At 41.9% G+C, this 22,274-nt stretch overlaps 1 protein-coding gene across 1 annotated transcript in view; it reads left to right on the top strand.

Moving 5' to 3' along the window:
• LOC122929742 overlaps nucleotides 1–22,274 on the top strand; it is an 88,143-nt gene that overhangs the window by 59,761 nt on the left and 6,108 nt on the right. Inside the window, exons 9-11 of the mRNA XM_044283415.1 lie at nucleotides 16,820–16,934; nucleotides 18,317–18,465; nucleotides 20,284–20,358. Of these exons, the coding sequence (XP_044139350.1) occupies nucleotides 16,820–16,934; nucleotides 18,317–18,465; nucleotides 20,284–20,358 (339 nt within the window). The remainder of the gene's footprint in view (nucleotides 1–16,819; nucleotides 16,935–18,316; nucleotides 18,466–20,283; nucleotides 20,359–22,274) is intronic.

Below are 22,274 nucleotides of genomic sequence, written 5' to 3'. Positions count from 1 at the left end.
ACACACATACACACACACACATACATATAGTACTGTGCACTTGTGGAAAAATATTATTTTTTTAATTATATATATATATAGTGGATATAAAAAGTCTACACACACCGTTAAAATGGCAGGTTTCTGTGATGTAAAAAATTAGACAAAGATAAACAATTTCAGAACTTTTTCCACCTTTAATGTGACCTATAAACTGTACCACTCAATTGAAAAACAAACTGAAATCTGAAATGTGGTTGCATAAGTGTATATTTGGGGATGTAGCTGTGTTCAGAATTAAGTAATCACATTCAAAATCATGTTAAATAGGAGTCGGCATACACCTGCCATCATTTAAAGTGCCCCTGACTAACCCCAAATAAAGTTAAGCTGCTCTAGTTGGTCTTTCCTGAAATTTTCTTAGTCCCATCCCACAGCAAAAGCCATGGTCCACAGAGAGCTTCCAAAGAATCAGAGGGATCTCATTGTTAAAAGGTATCAATCAGGAGAAGGGTACAAAAGAATTTCCAAGGCATTACATACAGGTCCTTCTAAAAAAATTAGCATATTGTGATAAAGTTCATTATTTTCTGTAATGTACTGATAAACATTAGACTTTCATATATTTTAGATTCATTACACACCAACTGAAGTAGTTCAAGCCTTTTATTGTTTTAATATTGATGATTTTGGCATACAGCTCATGAAAACCCAAATTTCCTATCTCAAAAAATTAGCATATTTCATCCGACCAATAAAAGAAAAGTGTTTTTAATACAAAAAAAGTCAACCTTCAAATAATTATGTTCAGTTATGCACTCAATACTTGGTCGGGAATCCTTTTGCAGAAATGACTGCTTCAATGCGGCGTGGCATTAAGGCAATCAGCCTGTGGCACTGCTGAGGTGTTATGGAGGCCCAGGATGCTTCGATAGCGGCCTTAAGCTCATCCAGAGTGTTGGGTCATGCGTCTCTCAACTTTCTTTTTCCAATATCCCACAGATTCTCTATGGGGTTCAGGTCAGGAGAGTTGGCAGGCCAATTGAGCACATTAATACCATGGTCAGTAAACCATTTACCAGGGTTTTGGCACTGTGAGCAGGTGCCAGGTCGTGCTGAAAAATGAAATCTTCATCTCCATAAAGCTTTTCAGCAGATGGAAGCATGAAGTGCTCCAAAATCTCCTGATAGCTAGCTGCATTGACCCTGCCCTTGATAAAACACAGTGGACCAACACCAACAGCTGACATGGCACCCCAGACCATCACTGACTGTGGGTACTTGACACTGGACTTCAGGCATTTTGGCATTTCCCTCTCCCTAGTCTTCCTCCAGACTCTGGCACCTTGATTTCCGAATGACATGCAACAGTCCAGTGCTGCTTCTCTGTAGCCAAGGTCAGGCGCTTCTGCCGCTGTTTCTGGTTCAAAAGTGGCTTGACCTGGGGAATGCGGCACCTGTAGCCCATTTCCTGCACACTCCTGTACACGGTGGCTCTGGATGTTTCTACTCCAGACTCAGTCCACTGCTTCCGCAGGTCCCCCAAGGTCTGGAATTGGTCCTTCTCCACAATCTTCCTTAGGGTCCGGTCACCTCTTCTCGTTGTAGAGGGTTTTCTGCCACACTTTTTCCTTCCCACAGACTTCCCACTGAGGTGCCTTGATACAGCACTCTGGGAACAGCCTATTTAAATTTCTTTCTGTGTCTTACCCTCTTGCTTGAGGGTGTCAATGATGGCCTTCTGGACAGCAGTCAGGTCGGCAGTCTTACCCATGATTGCGGTTTTGAGTAATGAACCAGGCTGGGAGTTTTTAAAAGCCTCAGGAATCTTTTGCAGGTGTTTAGAGTTAATTAGAGTTAATTAGTTGATTCAGATGATTAGGTTAATAGCTCGTTTAGAGAACCTTTTCATGATATGCTAATTTTTTGAGATAGGAATTTTGGGTTTTCATCAGCTGTATGCCAAAATCATCAATATTAAAACAATAAAAGGCTTGAACTACTTCAGTTGGTGTGTAATGAATCTAAAATATATGAAAGTCTAATGTTTTTCAGTACATTACAGAAAATAATGAACTTTATCACAATATGCTAATTTTTTTAGAAGGACCTGTATACAGTCATGTGAAAAAATTAGGACACCCTTTGAAAGCATGTGGTTTTTTGTAACATTTTTAATAAAAGGTTATTTCATCTCCGTTTCAACAATACAGAGAGATTAAAGTAATCCAACTAAACAAAGAAAACTGAAGAAAAGTCTTTTCAAGATCTTCTGTAAATGTCATTCTACAAAAATGCCTATTCTAACTGAGGAAAAAGATAGGACACCCTCACATGTATTCCCTCTTAAATTGGCTCAGATCTCACACAGGTATATCACACCAGGTGCACATAATTAGTAGATCGTTACTCTGCATGTTGAATGAGGCTTGCCCTATTTAAACCTCAGACATTTAGTTTGGTGTGCTCCTGACTGTTGAAGTGAGAGTGAGCACCATGGTGAGAGCAAAAGAGCTGTCAGAGGACTTCAGAAAAAAGATTGTAGCAGCCTATGAGTCTGGAAAGGGATTTAAAAAGATCTCAAAAGATTTTGAAATCAGCCATTCCACTGTCCGGAAGATAGTCTACAAGTGGAGGGCTTTCAAAACAACTGCCAACATGCCCAGGACTGGTCGCCCCAGCAAGTTCACCCCAAGAGCAGACCGCAAGATGCTAAAAGAGGTCTCCAAAAACCCTAAAGTGTCATCTCGAGAACTACAGCAGGCTCTGGCTACTGTTGATGTAGAAGTACATGCCTCTACAATCAGAAAGAGACTGTACAAGTTTAACTTGCATGGGAGGTGTGCAAGGAGGAAACCTTTGCTTTCCAAGAGAAACATCGAGGCCAGACTGACATTTGCCAGAGATAAAGTTGACAAAGACCAGGACTTCTGGAATAATGTTCTTTGGACAGATGAGTCCAAAATTGAATTATTTGGACACAACAGCAGAGGACATGTTTGGCGTAAACCAAACACAGCATTCCAAGAAAAGAACCTCATACCAACTGTGAAGCATGGAGGTGGAAGTGTCATGGTTTGGGGCTGCTTTGCTGCAGCAGGACCTGGTCAGCTCACCATCATAGAATCCACAATGAATTCTACTGTGTATCAGAAGGTGCTTGAAGAACATGTGAGACCATCAGTTAGAAAATTAAAGCTGAAGCGGAACTGGACCATGCAACATGACAATGACCCAAAACATACTAGTAAATCAACCAAAGATTGGCTGAAAAAGAAGAAATGGAGAGTCCTGGAATGGCCAAGTCAAAGTCCAGATTTGAATCCCATTGAGATGCTGTGGGGTGACTTGAAAAGGGCTGTACGTGCAAGAAACCCCTCAAACATCTCACAGCTGAAAAAGTTCTGCATTGAGGAGTGGGGTAAAATTTCCTCAGACCGATGTCGAAGACTGGTAGATGGCTACAAGAACCGTCTCACTGCAGTTATTTCAGCCAAAGGAGGTAACACTCGCTATTAGGGGCAAGGGTGTCCTATCTTTTTCCTCAGTTAGAATAGGCATTTTTGTAGAATGACATTTACAGAAGATCTTGAAAAGACTTTTCTTCAGTTTTCTTTGTTTAGTTGGATTACTTTAATCTCTCTGTATTGTTGAAACGGAGATGAAATAACCTTTTATTAAAAATGTTACAAAAAACCACATGCTTTCAAAGGGTGTCCTAATTTTTTCACATGACTGTACCATGGAGCACAGTGAAGACAGTCATCATCAAGTGGAGAAAATATGGCACAACAGTGACATTACCAAGAACTGGACGTCCCTCCAAAATTGATGAAAAGAACGATAAGAAAACTGGTCTGGGAGGCTACCAAGAGGCCTACAGCAACATTAAAAGGAGCTGCAGGAATATCTGGCAAGTACTGGCTGTGTTGTACATGTGACAATAATCTCCCGTTTTCGTCATATGTCTGGGCTTTAGGGTAGAGTGGCAAGACGAAAGCCTTTTCTTACGAAGAAAAACATCCAAGCCAGGCTACATTTTGCAAAAACACATCTGAAGTCTACCAAAAGCATGTGGCAAAAGGTGTTGAAACCAAGGTTGAACTTTTTGGCCCTAATTCGAAAAGATTTGTTTGGCGCAAAAACAACACTGCACATCACCAAAAGAACACCATATCAACAGTGAAGCATGGTGGTGGCAGCATCATGCTTTGAGGCTGTTTTTCTTCAGCTGGAACTGGGGCCTTAGTTAAGCTAGAGGGAATTATGAACAGTTCCAAATACCAGTCAATATTGGCACAGAACCTTCAGGCTTCTGCTAGAAAGCTGAACATGAAGAGGACCTTCATCTATCAGCATGACAACGACCCAAAGCATACATCCAACTCAACAAAGGAATGGCTTCACCAGAAGAAGATTAAAGTTTTGGAATGGCCCAGCCAGAGCCCAGACCTGAATCCAATTGAAAATCTGAGGGGTGATCTGAAGAGGGCTGTGCACAGGAGATGCCCTCGCAATCTGACATATTTGGAGTGTTTTTGCAAAGAAAAGTGGGCAAATCTTTCTAAGTCAAAATGTGCCATGCTGATAGACTCATACCCAAAAAGACTGAGTGCTGTAATAAAATCAAAAGGTGCTTCAACAAAGTATTAGTTTAAGGTTGTGCACACTTATGCAACCATATTATTTTATTTTTATATTTTTTCTTCCCTCAACCTCTTCCCTCAACCTAAAAGATTTCAGTTTGTTTTTCAGTTTATAGGTCACATCAAAGGTGGAAAAAGTTCTGAAATGATTTATCTTTGTCTCATTTTAACAGAAACCTGACATTTTAACAGGGGTGTGTAGACTTTTTATATCCACTGTATACATACATATATATATATACAGTACAGACCAAAAACTCTTTTCATTCAAAGAGTTTTCTTTATTTTCATATGACTATGAAAATTGTAGATTCACACTGAAGGCATCCAAACTATGAACTAACACATGTGGAATTATATACATAACAAAAAGTGTGAAACAACTGAAAATATGTCATATTCTAGGTTCTTCAAAGTAGCCACCATTTGCTTTGATTACTGCTTTGCACACTCTTGGCATTATCTTGATGAGCTTCAAGAGGTAGTCGCCTGAAATGGTTTTCACTTCATAGGTGTGCCCTGTCAGGTTTAATAAGTGGGATTTCTTGCCTTATAAATGGGGTTGGGACCATCAGTTGCGTTGTGGAGAAGTCAGGTGGATACACAGCTGATAGTCCTACTGATAAGACTGTTAGAATTTGTATTATGGCAAGAAAAAGCAGCTAAGTAAAGAAAAACAAGTGGCCATCATTAGTTTAAGAAATGAAGGTCAGTCAGTCCGAAAAATTGGGAAAACTTTGAAAGTGTCCCCAAGTGCAGTCACAAAAACCATCAAGCGCTACAAAGAAACTGGCTCACTTGCGGACCGCCCCAGGAAAGGAAGACCAAGAGTCACCTCTGCTGCGGAGGATAAGTTCATCCGAGTCACCAGCCTCAGAAATCGCAGGTTAACAGCAGCTCAGATTAGAGACCAGGTCAATGCCACACAGAGTTCTAGCAGCAGACACATCTCTAGAACAACTGTTAAGAGGAGACTGTGTGAATCAGGCCTTCATGGTAGAATATCTGTTAGGAAACCACTGCTAAGGACAGGCAACAAGCAGAAGAGACTTGTTTGGGCTAAAGAACACAAGGAATGGACATTAGACCAGTGGAAATCTGTGCTTTGGTCTGAAGAGTCCAAATTTGAGATCTTTGGTTCCAAAGACCGTGTCTTTGTGCGACGCAGAAAAGGTGAACGGATGGACTCTACATGCCTGGTTCCCACCGTGAAGCATGGAGGAGGAGGTGTGATGGTGTGGGGGTGCTTTGCTGGTGACACTGTTGGGGATTTATTCAAAATTGAAGGCATACTGAACCAGCATGGCTACCACAGCATCTTGCAGCGGCATGCTATTCCATCCTGTTTGCGTTTAGTTGGACCATCATTTATTTTTCAACAGGACAATGACCCCAAACACACCTCCAGGCTGTGTAAGGGCTATTTGACCATCAAGGAGAGTGATGGGGTGCTGCGCCAGATGACCTGGCCTCCATAGTCACCGGACCTGAACCCAATCGAGATGGTTTGGGGTGAGCTGGACCGCAGAGTGAAGGCAAAAGGGCCAACAAGTGCTAAGCATCTCTGGGAACTCCTTCAAGACTGTTGGAAGACCATTTCAGGTGACTACCTCTTGAAGCTCATCAAGATAATGCCAAGAGTGTGCAAAGCAGTAATCAAAGCAAAAGGTGGCTACTTTGAAGAACCTAGAATATGACATATTTTCAGTTGTTTCACACTTTTTTGTTATGTATATAGTTCCACATGTGGTAATTCATAGTTTTGATGCCTTCAGTGTGAATCTACAATTTTCATAGTCATGAAAATAAAGAAAACTCTTTGAATGAGAAGGTGTGTCCAAACATTTGGTCTGTACTGTATATATATATATTGTGGGGATTCGCTCTGGTAGGCAGGTTGAGCAGACGCAGAACAGAGGCACCAAAAACGGTTCTTGCTCAAATTGCAGTGTTTTATTCACACAAGCAGATAGATTTAACAGCTCAGCAAACAACTTCACCTTAGTTGAAAACCCTGGTGTTCATTCACACCATGCTGCAGGTCCTGCATAAAGAGTCCCAGTCCAGGCTTGTGTTCACACTTTGCAAACAGGTCCACACCAAAGTTTAAGTCCAGGATTTAGTCAACCTGTCTTCCCCAAACAGGTCGCAAGTATTCATCCAGGCACAGGCCTCATTCCTTAACACAGACAGCCATATCCCACACTCTAGCTGCCTTTAATGAGAGTTGGGCATCCGCAAAGCCCGAACCGGCTAGTAAAATCCGTCCCGGTGCTTAACCTCACCTTGCTGCAATCAGTCTTTGCCGCATATGCTGGGAGGAAAATACCTCCCAACAACCAACAGACCTTTCACTGTGTCACAAAATATATTCTCAAGGTTTGATCCGCTTGAGTCGCACTCAACTGTGCATGAAAACATACGAACTGGGGTGCAGAAAAATGTCAGAAGGTCCTCTGGACTGATGAGTAAAAATTTGAAATATTTGACTGTACAGAAGGCATTTTCTCAAGAAATAAACTGTCAACATCAATTTAACCCCTTCCCGACCAGCGCCGTAATAGTACGGTGCAGCGGGACGTGACTTGCCGTCCAGTGCCGTACTATTACGGCGGGCTGATCGGGCGGATGCAGGAGCTGCGCCCCGCCGATCAGCAGCAGGGGTCCGGCAGTGACTGATAGAGACACTAAACTGACTGACTATGGAGACACTAAAACATGATTTTTATTTTTTTTGTTTCAAAAATGATATTATTGTGTAAAACGTAAATAAAAAAAGAAGACATATTAGATATCTATAAAAATATCACATGACCTCAGGTGAACACCGTAAAAAATAAAAATAAACTGTGTCATGCAAGGCATATTTTTGTCGCCTTACATCACAAAAAGTGTAATACCAAGCGATCAAACAGTCATATGCACCCCAAAATAGTGCCAATCAAACCGACATCTCATCCCGCAAAAATGATACCCTGCCTAAGACAATCGCCCAAAAACTGAAAAAACTATGGCTCTCAGACTGAGACACTAAAACATGATTTTTTTTTTTGTTTAAAAAATGATACCATTGTGTAAAACTTACATAAATAAAAAAAGTAGACCTATTAGGTATCGCCACATCCGTAACGACCTGCTCTATAAAAATATCACATGACCTAACCCCTTAGATGAACACCGTAAAAAATAAAAACTGTGTAATGAAAGCCATTTTTTTGTCACCTTACATCACAAAAAGTGTAATACCAAGTGATCAAAAAGTCACACGCACCCCAAAATAGTACTAATCAAACCATCATCTCATCCCGCAAACAATGAGTCCCTACTTAAGACAATCGCCCCCAAAAAATAACAAAACTATGACTCTTAGAATATGGAGACACTGAAACATGATTTATTTTTTATTCAAAAATGCTGTTATTGCGTAAAACATAAATTAATAAAAAAGTATACATATTAGGTTTTGCAGCGTCTGTAAGAACCTGCTGTATAAAAATATCACATTAACTAACCCCTCAGGTGAACACTGTAAAAAAATAAAAATAAAAAATGTGTCAAAAAAGCCATTTGTTGTCACCTTACATCACAAAAAGTATAATAACAAGCGATAAAAAAGTCATATGCACCCTAAAATAGTACCATTCAAACCGTAATCTCATACCGAAACAAATGAGCCCCTACATAAGACAGTTGCCCAAAAAATAAAAAGACTATGGCTTTCAGAATATGGAGACACTAAAAAATGATTTTTTTTCAAAAATGCTTTATTATGTAAAACTGAAACAAACAACCAAAAGTCATATTTGGTATTGTCGCGTTCGTTTCTGACCACTTATAAAATGTGTTCATTGTGCTGCCCATTGTGTTGGATTGTCAATGCAACCCTCTTCTCCCACTCTTCACACACTGATAGCATCACACACTTCACACACTGATAGCATCTCATATCTCGTATCTTCACAGCATATGCTAGCATTTCTCCTGCGGTGTTGCTATCAGTGTGTGAAGAGTGGGAGAAGAGGGTTGCATTGACAATCCAACACAATGGGCAGCACATTAAACACATTTTATAAGTGGTCAGAAACTTGTAAATAACTCATGAAAGAATAAAGTTACGTTAAAACCAAGCACACCATTGTTTTTTTGTGAAATTCCCAATAAGTTTGATGTGTCACATGGCCCTCTTCCTATTGAAAAAACAAAAGTTGGATTCAAAATGGCCGACTTCAAAATGGCCGCCATGGTCACCACCCATCTTGAAAAGTTTCCCCCCTCACATATACTAATAGGCAGAGAGAAAAAATATAGGCATGCTCAAACCCTGTCACACCGAGCACGGACCAGACCAGGAACCACGGCGTTACTTAACCACCTCCCGACCGCTGTACGCATATATGCGTCCGGGAGGTGGTTGCTTTATTCCTCCTGGACGCATATACGCGTCTTCTCGCGAGACGCGAGATTTCCTGTGAACGCGCGCACACAGGCGCGCGCGCTCACAGGAACGGAAGGTAAGCGAGTGGATCTCCAGCCTGCCAGCGGCGATCGCTCGCTGGCAGGCTGGAGATCCGAATTTTTTAACCCCTAACAGGTATATTAGACGCTGTTTTCATAACAGCGTCTAATATACCTCCTACCTGGTCCTCTGGTGGTCCCTTTTGTTAGGATCGACCACCAGAGGACTCAGGTAGGTCAGTACAGTCCCACCAAACACCACACTACACTACACTACACCCCCCCCCGTCACTTATTAACCCCTTATAAACCCCTGATCACCCCATATAAACTCCCTGATCACCCCCCTGTCATTGATCACCGCCCTGTCATTGATCACCCCCCTGTCAGGCTCCGTTCAGACGTCCGCATGATTTTTACGGATCCGATCCATGTATCCATGGATCCGTAAAAATCATGCGGACGTCTGAATGGAGCCTTACAGGGGGGTGATCAATGACAGGCGGGTGATCACCCATATACACTCCCTGATCACCCCCTGTCATTGATCACCGCCCTGTCAGGCTCCATTCAGACGTCCGCATGATTTTTACGGATCCGATCCATGTATCCATGGATCCGTAAAAATCATGCGGACGTCTGAATGGAGCCTTACAGGGGGGTGATCAATGACAGGCGGGTGATCACCCATATACACTCCCTGATCACCCCCTGTCATTGATCACCCCCCTGTCATTGATCACCCCCCTGTAAGGCTCCATTCAGACGTCCGCATGATTTTTACGGATCCGATCCATGGATCCGTAAAAATCATGCGGACGTCTGAATGGAGCCTTACAGGGGGGTGATCAATGACAGGTGGGTGATCACCCATATACACTCCCTGATCACCCCCTGTCATTGATCACCCCCCTGTCATTGATCACCCCCCCTGTAAGGCTCCATTCAGACGTCCGCATGCGTTTTGTGGATCCGATCCATGTATCCATGGATCCGTAAAAAATCATGCGGACGTCTGAATGGAGCCTTACAGGGGGGGTGATCAGTGACAGGGGGGTGATCACCCTGATTACCCTGATCACCCCCTGTCATTGATAACCCCCCTGTAAGGCTCCATTCAGACGTCCGCATGCGTTCTGTGGATCCGATCCATGTATCCATGGATCCGTAAAAAATCATGCGGATGTCTGAATGGAGCCTTACAGGGGGGGTGATCAGTGACAGGGGGGTGATCACCCTGATCACCCCCTGTCATTGATAACCCCCCTGTAAGGCTCCATTCAGACGTCCGCATGCGTTTTGTGGATCCGATCCATGTATCCATGGATCCGTAAAAAATCATGCGGACGTCTGAATGGAGCCTTACAGGGGGGGTGATCAGTGACAGGGGGGTGATCACCCTGATTACCCTGATCACCCCCTGTCATTGATAACCCCCCTGTAAGGCTCCATTCAGACGTCCGCATGCGTTCTGTGGATCCGATCCATGTATCCATGGATCCGTAAAAAATCATGCGGATGTCTGAATGGAGCCTTACAGGGGGGGTGATCACCCTGATCACCCCCTGTCATTGATAACCCCCCTGTAAGGCTCCATTCAGACGTCCGCATGCGTTTTGTGGATCCGATCCATGTATCCATGGATCCGTAAAAAATCATGCGGACGTCTGAATGGAGCCTTACAGGGGGGGTGATCAGTGACAGGGGGGTGATCACCCTGATTACCCTGATCACCCCCTGTCATTGATAACCCCCCTGTAAGGCTCCATTCAGACGTCCGCATGCGTTCTGTGGATCCGATCCATGTATCCATGGATCCGTAAAAAATCATGCGGATGTCTGAATGGAGCCTTACAGGGGGGGTGATCAGTGACAGGGGGGTGATCACCCTGATTACCCTGATCACCCCCTGTCATTGATAACCCCCCTGTAAGGCTCCATTCAGACGTCCGCATGCGTTCTGTGGATCCGATCCATGTATCCATGGATCCGTAAAAAATCATGCGGATGTCTGAATGGAGCCTTACAGGGGGGGTGATCAGTGACAGGGGGGTGATCACCCTGATTACCCTGATCACCCCCTGTCATTGATAACCCCCCTGTAAGGCTCCATTCAGACGTCCGCATGCGTTCTGTGGATCCGATCCATGTATCCATGGATCCGTAAAAAATCATGCGGATGTCTGAATGGAGCCTTACAGGGGGGGTGATCAATGACAGGGGGGTGATCAGGGAGTCTATATGGGTGATCACCCCCCTGTCATTGATCACCCCCCTGTCATTGATCACTCCCCCCCTGGTAAGGCTCCATTCAGCCATTTTTTTGGCACAAGTTAGCGGACATTTTTTGTTTGTTTTTGTTTTTTATTTTTTGTCGCAAGTTAGTGGAATATGAGACTTTGTAAGAAAAAAATAAAAAATAAAATCATCATCATATTCCACTAACTTGTGCCAAAAAATAAAATCTCACATGGACGCACCATACCCCTCACGGAATCCAAATGCGTAAACATTTTTAGACATTTATATTCCAGGGCAGTATAAATACCCCACATGTGACCCCATTTCGGAAAGAAGACACCCCAAGGTATTCCGTGAGGGGCATATTGAGTCCATGAAAGATTGAAATTTTTGTCCTAAGTTAGCGGAAAGTGAGACTTTGTGAGAAAAAAAACAAAAAAAAATCAATATCCGCTAACTTATGCAAAAAAAAAAAAAATTCTAGGAACTCGCCATGCCCCTCATTGAATACCTTGGGGTGTCTTCTTTCCAAAGTGGGGTCACATGTGGGGTATTTATACTGCCCTGGCTTTTTAGGGGCCCGAAAGTGTGAGAAGAAGTCTGGGATCCAAATGTCTAAAAATGCCCTCCTAAAAGGAATTTGGGCCCCTTTGCGCATCTAGGCTGCAAAAAAGTGTGACACATCTGGTATCGCCGTACTCAGGAGAAGTTGGGGAATGTGTTTTGGGGTGTCATTTTACATATACCCATGCTGGGTGAGAAAAATATCTTGGTCAAATGCCAACTTTGTATAAAAAAATGGGAAAAGTTGTCTTTTGCCAAGATATTTCTCTCACCCAGCATGGGTATATGTAAAATGACCCCCCAAAACACATTGCCCAACTTCTCCTGAGTACGGCGATACCAGATGTGTCACACTTTTTTGCAGCCAAGGTGGGCAAAGGGGCACCTTTCGGATTTCGCAGGCCATTTTTTACACATTTTGATTTCAAGGTACTTCTTACACATTTGGGCCCCTAAATTGCCAGGGCAGTATAACTACGCCACAAGTGACCCCATTTTGGAAAGAAGACACCCCAAGGTATTCCGTGGGGGGCACGGCGAGTTCCTAGAATTTTTTATTTTTTGTCACAATTTAGCGGAAAATGATGATTTTTCTTTTTTTTTCTTTTTTCCTTACAAAGTCTCATATTCCACTAACTTGCGACAAAAAATAAAAAATTCTAGGAACTCGCCATGCCCCTCACGGAATACCTTGGGGTGTCTTCTTTCCAAAATGGGGTCACTTGTGGGGTAGTTATACTGCCCTGGCAATTTAGGGGCCCAAATGTGTGAGAAGAACTTTGCAATCAAAATGTGTAAAAAATGCCCTGCAAAATCCGAAAGGTGCACTTTGGAATATGTGCCCCTTTGCCCACCTTGGCAGCAAAAAAGTGTGACACATCTGGTATCGCCGTACTCAGGAGAAGTTGGGCAATGTGTTTTGGGGTGTCATTTTACATATACCCATGCTGGGTGAGAAAAATATATTGGTCAAATGCCAACTTTGTATAAAAAAATGGGAAAAGTTGTCTTTTGCCAAGATATTTCTCTCACCCAGCATGGGTATATGTAAAATGACAGCCCAAAACACATTCCCCAACTTCTCCTGAGTATGGCGATACCAGATGTGTGACACTTTTTTGATGCCAAGGTGGGCAAAGGGGCACATATTCCAAAGTGCACCTTTCGGATTTCACCGGTCATTTTTTACAGATTTTGATTGCAAAGTACTTCTCACACATATGGGCCCCTAAATTGCCAGGGCAGTATAACTACGCCACAAGTGACCCCATTTTGGAAAGAAGACACCCCAAGGTATTCCGTGAGGGGCATGGCGAGTTCCTAGAATTTTTTATTTTTTGTCGCAAGTTAGTGGAATATGCGACTTTGTAAGGAAAAAAGAGAAAAAAAAAAAAATCATAATTTTCCGCTAACTTGTGACAAAAAATAAAAAATTCTAGGAACTCGCAGTGCCCCTCACGGAATACCTTAGGGTGTCTTCTTTCCAAAATGGGGTCACTTGTGGCGTAGTTATACTGCCCTGGCAATTTAGGGGCCCAAATGTGTGAGAAGTACCTTGCAATCAAAATGTGTAAAAAATGCCCTGCAAAATCCGAAAGGTGCACTTTGGAATATGTGCCCCTTTGCCCACCTTGGCAGCAAAAAAGTGTGACACATCTGGTATCGCCGTACTCAGGAGAAGTTGGGGAATGTGTTTTGGGGTGTCATTTTACATATACCCATGCTGGGTGAGAAAAATATCTTGGTCAAATGCCAACTTTGTATAAAAAAATGGGAAAAGTTGTCTTTTGCCAAGATATTTCTCTCACCCAGCATGGGTATATGTAAAATGACACCCCAAAACACATTCCCCAACTTCTCCTGAGTACGGCGATACCACATGTGTGACACTTTTTTGCTGCCAAGGTGGGCAAAGGGGCACATATTCCAAAGTGCACCTTTCGGATTTCACCGGTCATTTCTTACACATTTTGATTGCAAAGTTCTTCTCACACATTTGGGCCCCTAAATTGCCAGGGCAGTATAACTACCCCACAAGTGACCCCATTTTGGAAAGAAGACACCCCAAGGTATTCTGTGAGGGGCATGGTGAGTTCCTAGAATTTTTTATTTTTTGTCGCAAGTTAGTGGAATATGAGACTTTGTAAGAAAAAAAAATAATAAAAAATCATCATCATTTTCCGCTAACTTGTGACAAAAAATAAAAAGTTCTATGAACTCACTATGCCCATCAGTGAATACCTTAGGGTGTCTACTTTCCGAAATGGGGTCATTTGTGGGGGTTTTCTACTGTTTGGGCATTGTAGAACCTCAGGAAACATGACAGGTGCTCAGAAAATCAGAGCCGTTTCAAAAAGCGGAAATTCACATTTTTGTACCATAGTTTGTAAATGCTATAACTTTTACCCAAACCATTTTTTTTTTGCCCAAACATTTTTTTTTTATCAAAGACATGTAGAACTATAAATTTAGCGAAAAATTTATATATGGATGTCGTTTTTTTTGCAAAATTTCACAGCTGAAAGTGAAAAATTTCATTTTTTTGCAAAAAAATCGTTACATTTTGATTAATAACAAAAAAAGTAAAAATGTCAGCAGCAATAAAATACCACCAAATGAAAGCTCCATTAGTGAGAAGAAAAGGAGGTAAAATTCATTTGGGTGGTAAGTTGCATGACCGAGCGATAAACGGTGAAAGGAGTGTAGTGCCGAAGTGTAAAAAGTGGCCTGGTCATGAAGGGGGTTTCACCTAGCGGGGCTGAAGTGGTTAAGTAAAAAGAGAAAAGGGTCCAGCTCGATTAAAATGTTACCTTTATTTTTCAGTACAGATAAAAGCCAGTTACACTCCAGTCTACATGTTTCGGATCAGGGACAATAGCGATCCTTCCTCATGACAAGGATCACTATTGTCCCTGATTCAAAACATGTAGACTGGAGTGCAACTGTCTTTTATCTGCACTGAAAAATAAAGGTAACATTTTAATCGAGCTGGACCCTTTTTTCTTTTTACTCACATATACTAATGTGCCACAAACAGGAAGTTAATATCACCAACCATTCCCATTTTATTAAGGTGTATCCATATAAATGGCCCACCCTGTATTATAAAAGAAAAGAAATAGAAATTTGCAAATTTTTCAAAATTTTTCAAAATTTTGTATTTTTTTTATAAATATTGACTGTTCCAATGTCCGTACACACTTTCTGCATCCCTTATAGATCCCCCATATGTTCGTATCATCATATAACTTGTTTTGTTTGTTTTAACAGTTGTTCCATAGGTTTCTAATGAAGTTGATTAATTGATGGAGTGTTAATATAGTTGTTTTACTCTCGTAGAACTCTTTTCTTTCAAAACAGCATGTAACAGCGGCTGCTGTGCTCCGCTGTTCCCCTGCTTACCTCCGCGGGCGCCGTGTTCAGGGGTGATCTGCTGCCAGTGCTTCCCATTCACCATTGCAGTCCTGGGCTCTGTCTGTGTAGGTACTGTTGTTGTGGGAGCCGCTACACAGTTTCCTCTCAGCCCTGGCCACAGCATGCTTGCTGCTTGTTTCCTGCAGCACTTCCTTAAGGGCCGGTGCGCGTCACTTCCTGTGCTTTATGGGTTAGGTCATGTGACCTCACTGACCAATCCTAGCCCTTCTGCACATATATTAGTGGCTCAGCCCCCTTCCCAGATGCCTCAAGATCCTTGTGTCCTGCTAAGGTTCCTGACTTGTACTTGTATTCCTGAACTCTGTTACCTGTTTGATCCCTGCCTGCTTGCCTTGACTCTCCTGTTGCCAACCGGATTGCCTGACCTGTAAATGTGCCGCCTGCCCTGAGCTATTGCCTGTCTCACTTTGCATCTGCCTCATCCTTCGGTCCTGCACTGTTGCTCCTTGTTACGACTCAGCCTGCTGATAACGCCTGTACCTCTGGTACCTTTCTCAGGTACCTCCTGGTCCGCCTGGACCAGCTGCCTCGTGTGCCTATCCTCCTCAAGAAGTAGCAACCTGGTGTTCTCCTCGGGAAAGTCTATCCCCACCATCAAGGGTACTGTGAAGATTGAGGGGTTCACTTAGACAACTGCCTTAGAGAAGGTAGGACACGTGGCACAGTGGGTTCACACCCGCTGGTTCGTAACACAGCACCAGTTCTTCTAGGCATACTTGCACAGTTTTTTAAGGAAATTGGCAGGGGGGTTGTTCCAGACATCTTAGAGAACAAACCACAGATGTTCTGTGGATGTAGGCTTGCTCAGATCCTTTTGTCTCTTCATGTAATTCCAAACAGATTCAACGATATTGAGATCAGGGTTCTGTAGGAGCCATATCATCACTTTCAGGACTCCTTGTTCTTCTTTACACTAAAGGTAGTGCTTAATGACATTAATTGTATGATTGGGGTTGTTGTCCTACTGCAGAATGTATTTGGAGCCAATCAGACACCTCACTGATGGTACTGCATGATGGATACAGTAAGTATCTTCCTATATTTTTTAGGATTAAGGACACCGTTAATCCTAATCAAATCCCCAACTCCACTTGCATCCCCACACTTGCAAGGAACCTCCACCCTGCATCACTGTTGCCTGCAGACACTTATTATTGTACCGCTCTACAGCTCTTCATTGAACAAACTGCCTTCTGTTCAGTTAAATATTTTTTATTTTTACTCATCAGTCCAGAGCACCTTCTGACATTTTTCTGCACTCCAGTTCCTATGTTTTCATGCACAGTTGAGTGCGACTCAAGCGTCTCAAACCTTGAGCAGCTGTGCTCTGGTGATCCAGAGGTAAATGATAACCAGTTTGTTTGAACAGTCTCATCAAAACAAATTTGCTAGTGCCGCCCTTCGCCAGTTACCAACAGATGACATGCAATTTCCTACATCATTCTTTACATTCTCTGATTTGCTGTTCTTCAATATTTTGTACATATTCCTCTTTTCAGTTGATGTTTTGGCTCCGATTTCTCAGTATGACTCACAGTTCTCAGTCCAAGCCATATGTTATCTTGATAGGAAGTCACGTCGATACTCTGCCACATGAGAACAGTACATTAATTGGTAAGTAAATATTTTACTGTCTCCTTAAAAAGTAATTAAAACTTTTGAATGAATTTTTTGTTAACATGTCCCTAATGCCCTAATTACACTTTTTGTAATATAGATTAATAATGTTTTAGTATTTTTATTACACTTTTCTCTCCCTAAAGCGCACTTTTCGCTTTGTGCTTAAAATCTACAATACTCTGTACACCGCTGACTAGTTTACATTTTTATCAATGGGGCCGCAGCGCAATAAGTACAGGCAGGAGCGCATATTGCCACTGCTGCCAGTGCCCCCGGAGGTTTACTAAATTGGCATAGCACATGGTTACCCTGTAAGAACTGTCCGACACATTATTAAAAACTGGAAGTATGATGGGGACCCATCGAGGAAGAAATGTGACAGGGAAAAAATCCTGAATGATTGTGATCGGCGATCACTTAAACGTTTGGTGAAATCAAATCGAAGAAATACAACAGTAGAACTCAGGGCTATGTTTAATAGCGAAAGTAAGAGCATTTCCACACGCACAGTGCGAAGGGAACTCAAGGGATTGGGACTGAACAGCTGTGTAGCCGTAAGAAAACCACTAATCAGTGAGGCAAACCTGAAAAAAAAGGCTTCAATTTGCTAGGGAGCATAAAGATTGGACACTGGAGCAATGGAAGAAGGTCATGTGGTCTGATGAGTTCAGATTTACCCTGTTCCAGAGTGATGGGCGCATCAGGGTAAGAAACGAGGCAGATGAAGTGATGCACCCATCATGCCTAGTGCCTACTGTACAAGCCTGTGGGGGCAGTGCTATGATCTGGGGTTGCTGCAGTTGGTCAGGTCTAGGTTCAGCAACAGTATGTGCTCCAAGAATGAGGTCAGCTGACTACCTGAACATACTGACCAAGTTATTCCATCAATGCATTTTTTCTTCCCTGATAGCACAGGCATATTCCAAGATGACAATGCCAGGATTCATCGGGCTCAAATTTTGAAAGAGTGGTTCAGGGAGCATGTGACATCATTTTCACACATGGATTGGACACCACAGTGTCCAGTCCTTAACCCCATTGAGAATCTTTGGGATGTGCTGGAGAGGACTTCGCGCAGCAGTCAGACTCTACCATCATCAATGCAAGATCTTGGTGAAAAATTAATGCAACACTGGATGGAAAGAAATCTTATGACATTGCAGAAACGTATTGAAACAATGCCACAGCGAATGTGTGCCGTAATCAAAGCTAAAAGCGATCTAACAAAATATTGTGACCTTTTTTTTTTTGTGGCGACAGGCAGCGTATATTCATAACCACTCCGTAAGCATTCGGAGTAAAGGCGTTGAACATTTTCAACCTAAAATCAATAATTGCGCATTTAATTTTTTTTTTTTTTATTCATTTCATTACAGCTAAACAATTTTATGAAAATGTGATGAAGAGGGAGTCTGAATTATTCAGCTGCTTTCAGGTGCAGTTTTTCTCCCTAAACTGCAGAAACATGAGTGATGTGAATTCCATCAGAGAACCTCTTTCAAAGACAATTTCACAGGTCTTGCAGGTAACAGTTTGTATAGCAAAGTTTATAGAAACATAGTAGAATGATGGCAGACCAATTATTTTAATTTTAATTTTCCCCATAGCATAGCTATATATATGTTTACCCCTGGCATGTTTACATTTACTTCAATCCTGTCTGTTTAACCCTTTAGATGCTGCAGTCAATAGTGACCACAGCATCTAAGTATTAGAGACAGAGGGGGGACACACCCCCTACCTTCCAATTGGCACCCTGTGAATGCAGTTGTTGGCAACTGGGGACCTTCTGAAGTGCCTGTGAAAAATCCCTATACACTGTAATGCAGGAATATTACAGTAAATGCATCAAGCGATCACAGGTTCAAGTCCCCTAAGAGGACTAAACAAATGTGAAAACCTATTGGGCCAGATTTATCATTACTCTGACAGCTCACTCCACTTTCACATATGGCTAGACTCAGTTTTAGCCAAGTCAGATTTATGATCGGCCCTTTAAGACTGTAATAAATGTGGTTTGACGGTAGCAGTTTATCCGTCAGTAAGAAGCTTTACAAAAGTCGCACATCTTTACGAAAAAGTTGCATGTTCTATTAAAATGTCTCATAAGATAAGCATGGTCCTCACTGGAGTAGAATTGCGACTTTTTAGCGACTTTTTAAATAGTCCCAATAGTAAATCTGTCTAGAAATTCATTTACATAAGAAAACACGCCCACTTTCAGAAAACTGGCGAGCATAGTGCAGAGCAGAAAAAAGTCGCAAATTTGTGCGCAGTTTTAGCGTTTGGGACTTTTTGGGGGACTTTTTCACTCCATTATTCTGACCTGAGCTAATAATAAATCTGGTCCATTGAATAAAGTTTTGAAAAATATTAAGACATATTTTCTTCAAAAATTTCATAACAAATGAACAGAAGGTTACATTTATCCTAAAATGTTATCAATAAAAACTTTAGCGTAGCAAAAACTGAGCCCTCACACAGCTTCATCAGCAGACAAATATTAAAGTTATGGGTGTCACAAAGCAATCTTAAAAAAAAAAAAAAAAAATGTAAAAAGATTTAGCATTTTTGAAAAAAGTAAAACATAACAAATAATATATACAATTTGTATCTTCATACTTGCGCTGAACCGCAGAATAACTATAAAGGGGTTTTCTGAGACTTTTTAACTGATGACCTATCCTTTGGATAGGCCATCAGTATCTGATCTGTGCGGGTCTGACATCCAGGACATGGCCTATTGGCTGTTTAAGAAGGCACTGGCCGCAGTCTTCTCACAGCTTTCCCTAGGCCAGTGATGTCACATTCATAGATCAAATTGCCTAGCCACAGCTCAGCCCCATTGAAGTGAATGGAGCTCAGCTGTGATACAAAGCACAGCCACTATACAATGGACCTGTCACGTCTCCTAACATGTCTGTTTTAGTTATTAGTTAGTTAATGCTTGCATTCCCCATGCAACAACAATTGTGGAGCATCTGTTCTTATGACTCTGTTTTGCTATTCCTCTGTTATTCCTTCTAGAAGTTTATAAATCAATTACCAGCAAGTGCAACTAGGGGGTGTATCCCTGCAAAGTCTGAACTGGCAGCACAGATTGTGCAGACACCCCCACCCTACCTTGTAACACCTAGTTGGACCTGCTAGCAATTCATTCATAAATTTCTAGAAGCGAACATGAAAATATGCTCCAGAATTTTTATTATATGGGGAATGCAAGAAGGTACTAAAAAAGTCAAGAGAGGTGACAGGTACTCTTTAAAAGAGCTAGTTATTGTTGGATATCCAGCATTTTTATATAAATAGCAAGTTAATCTACATGTTATGTTTACAACCATAGAACTCAACAGAAGAAGCTGTTCCAGAGATTTGTCAGCTGATAATGGAGTGGGTCTCTTATTTGCGCTCAAAGAAGGTGAATACTGATGTGTGGAGGCTTCTAAGTTCATGTGCCTGTTATTATGATATGTAGAGAGCACTGTATAGAGTCCTTGTATTCTGGAAATCAATGGCAGTTAAATAGCACAGACTTCACCAAAGAAATCTCAGTTTTATTTGTGACATATCAGAAGATTATTTTAAAGGGAATCTGACAGGCTCCAAAACACCCCCCACCCCAAACTAGAGTAAAGCTACTTCACACCTCCAGTGTGAAACCCCGGCATAGTTGTTCCGACAGACAAGTGGAGAATCGGCTGCAGCATGCAGCGGTTTGTGTCTGGCCTGTTCTCTGCATGTCTGCAGGAATGCGTGCGAATCTCCGCCGGACCCTATTATTCTTGATCCAGCAGTGCCGAATCTGGCGAATGTCGCTGAATCCAATTAAATAGTTTTATCTTCATACTCACTTGCTTTCCAATGCTGTGCTCCGACAAACCAGCAGTAAAATGTATTACGAGGACTACTCTTTGAGTCCTCTCCATTATGTGCATGACCTATACACACCGCTTTCTCTAGTTTGGGGTGTGTTTCGGAGGTCACCATGAAATGCGGTGCAGTCTGCATGCAGCATGTTATAGCACAGGAGAAGCTTTGCTGATTGATGTCTAGTTTTGTGGGAATCAATTCAGTAAAACTTGTAATTTATACATTGATATCTGCTTTTTCTGACTTCAGTTGTACATGGAGGAGGTGTTACTAGTGATTGGAAGCATTTCCTGTGTAATAGTGTATACAGAGATAACGGTCAGTCACTGATAGCTGTACGCATGAGAGGTGTTATCAGCGATTGATAGCATTCTCTTTGTAAGTGTGTATACAGAGATAGCTTTCAGTCACTGATAGTTGTACACAGGATAGGTGTTATCAGTGAGTGATAGCATTCGATGTTTAAGTTTGTATACAGAGATAGCTGTCGGTCACTGATAACTGTACACATGAGAGGTGTTATCAGTGATTAATAGCATTCTCTGTGTAAACATGTATACATAGCTGTTAGTCACTGATAGTTGTATACGGGGAGGTGTTATCAGTGATTGATAGCATTCTCTGTGTAAGACAGAGATAGCTGTCAGTCATTCATAACTTTACACAGGGGAAGTGTTATCAGCGATTGATAGTATTCTCTGTGTTAGTGTGTATACAGAGGTAACTGTCATTCACTGACGAGGTGTTATCAGTGATTGATAGCATTCTCTTTGTAAGTGTGTATACAGAGATAGCTGTACACAGAGGAGGTGTTATCAGTGATTGATAGCATTACTGTGTGTAAGTGTCTATACATAGATATCTGTCAGTCACTGATAACACCTCCCCAGTGATCAATGAAATCAGAAATAGCAGAGATATAAATTTATAAATTATAGGTTATACTGAATATTTTTCCCACAAAACCACATATGACTCTGCTCAGCTCCTCCTGCTCTATAACATGCTGCCTGCAGAGTACACTGTATTTTATGGTGACAGATTATTTTTAAATGGTTTTCTCCATTAAAGTGATCTTTTCCATCATTGTCTGTGAAGGTTCTCATTTATCCAGGTCATGGTTTATCTGTAAAGAATAAATCAAGGCAACTGGACGTACTGTAGATTTCTTGAAAACGTTTCACTCGTTCTCCCAACGAGCTTTCTCAATGACTGTACAAGAATTCTCTGGGAATAAATATGTAACTGAATCCACATCTGGTAATTATACCCAGCATGGGGTCAGAGGTGTTGATTCCATTATCCTAATTGGAGTCAGTAGTTTTCCATCATTGGTTCTATATCATTCTCTCTTATCCTTTCTATATTAAATGTTGCACAAAAGATTGGTTCCCACCTCTCAAGTGACAATTGCAAGTACAATTTGGCACTTGCAGAATTTTGTGCATACTGGGGGAAATGTAT

The sequence above is a fragment of the Bufo gargarizans genome, chromosome 2 (genome assembly GCF_014858855.1).
Source record: "Bufo gargarizans isolate SCDJY-AF-19 chromosome 2, ASM1485885v1, whole genome shotgun sequence".
NCBI classification, from domain to species: Eukaryota; Metazoa; Chordata; class Amphibia; order Anura; family Bufonidae; genus Bufo; species Bufo gargarizans.
This window is presented reverse-complemented; position numbering and strand designations above follow the sequence as displayed.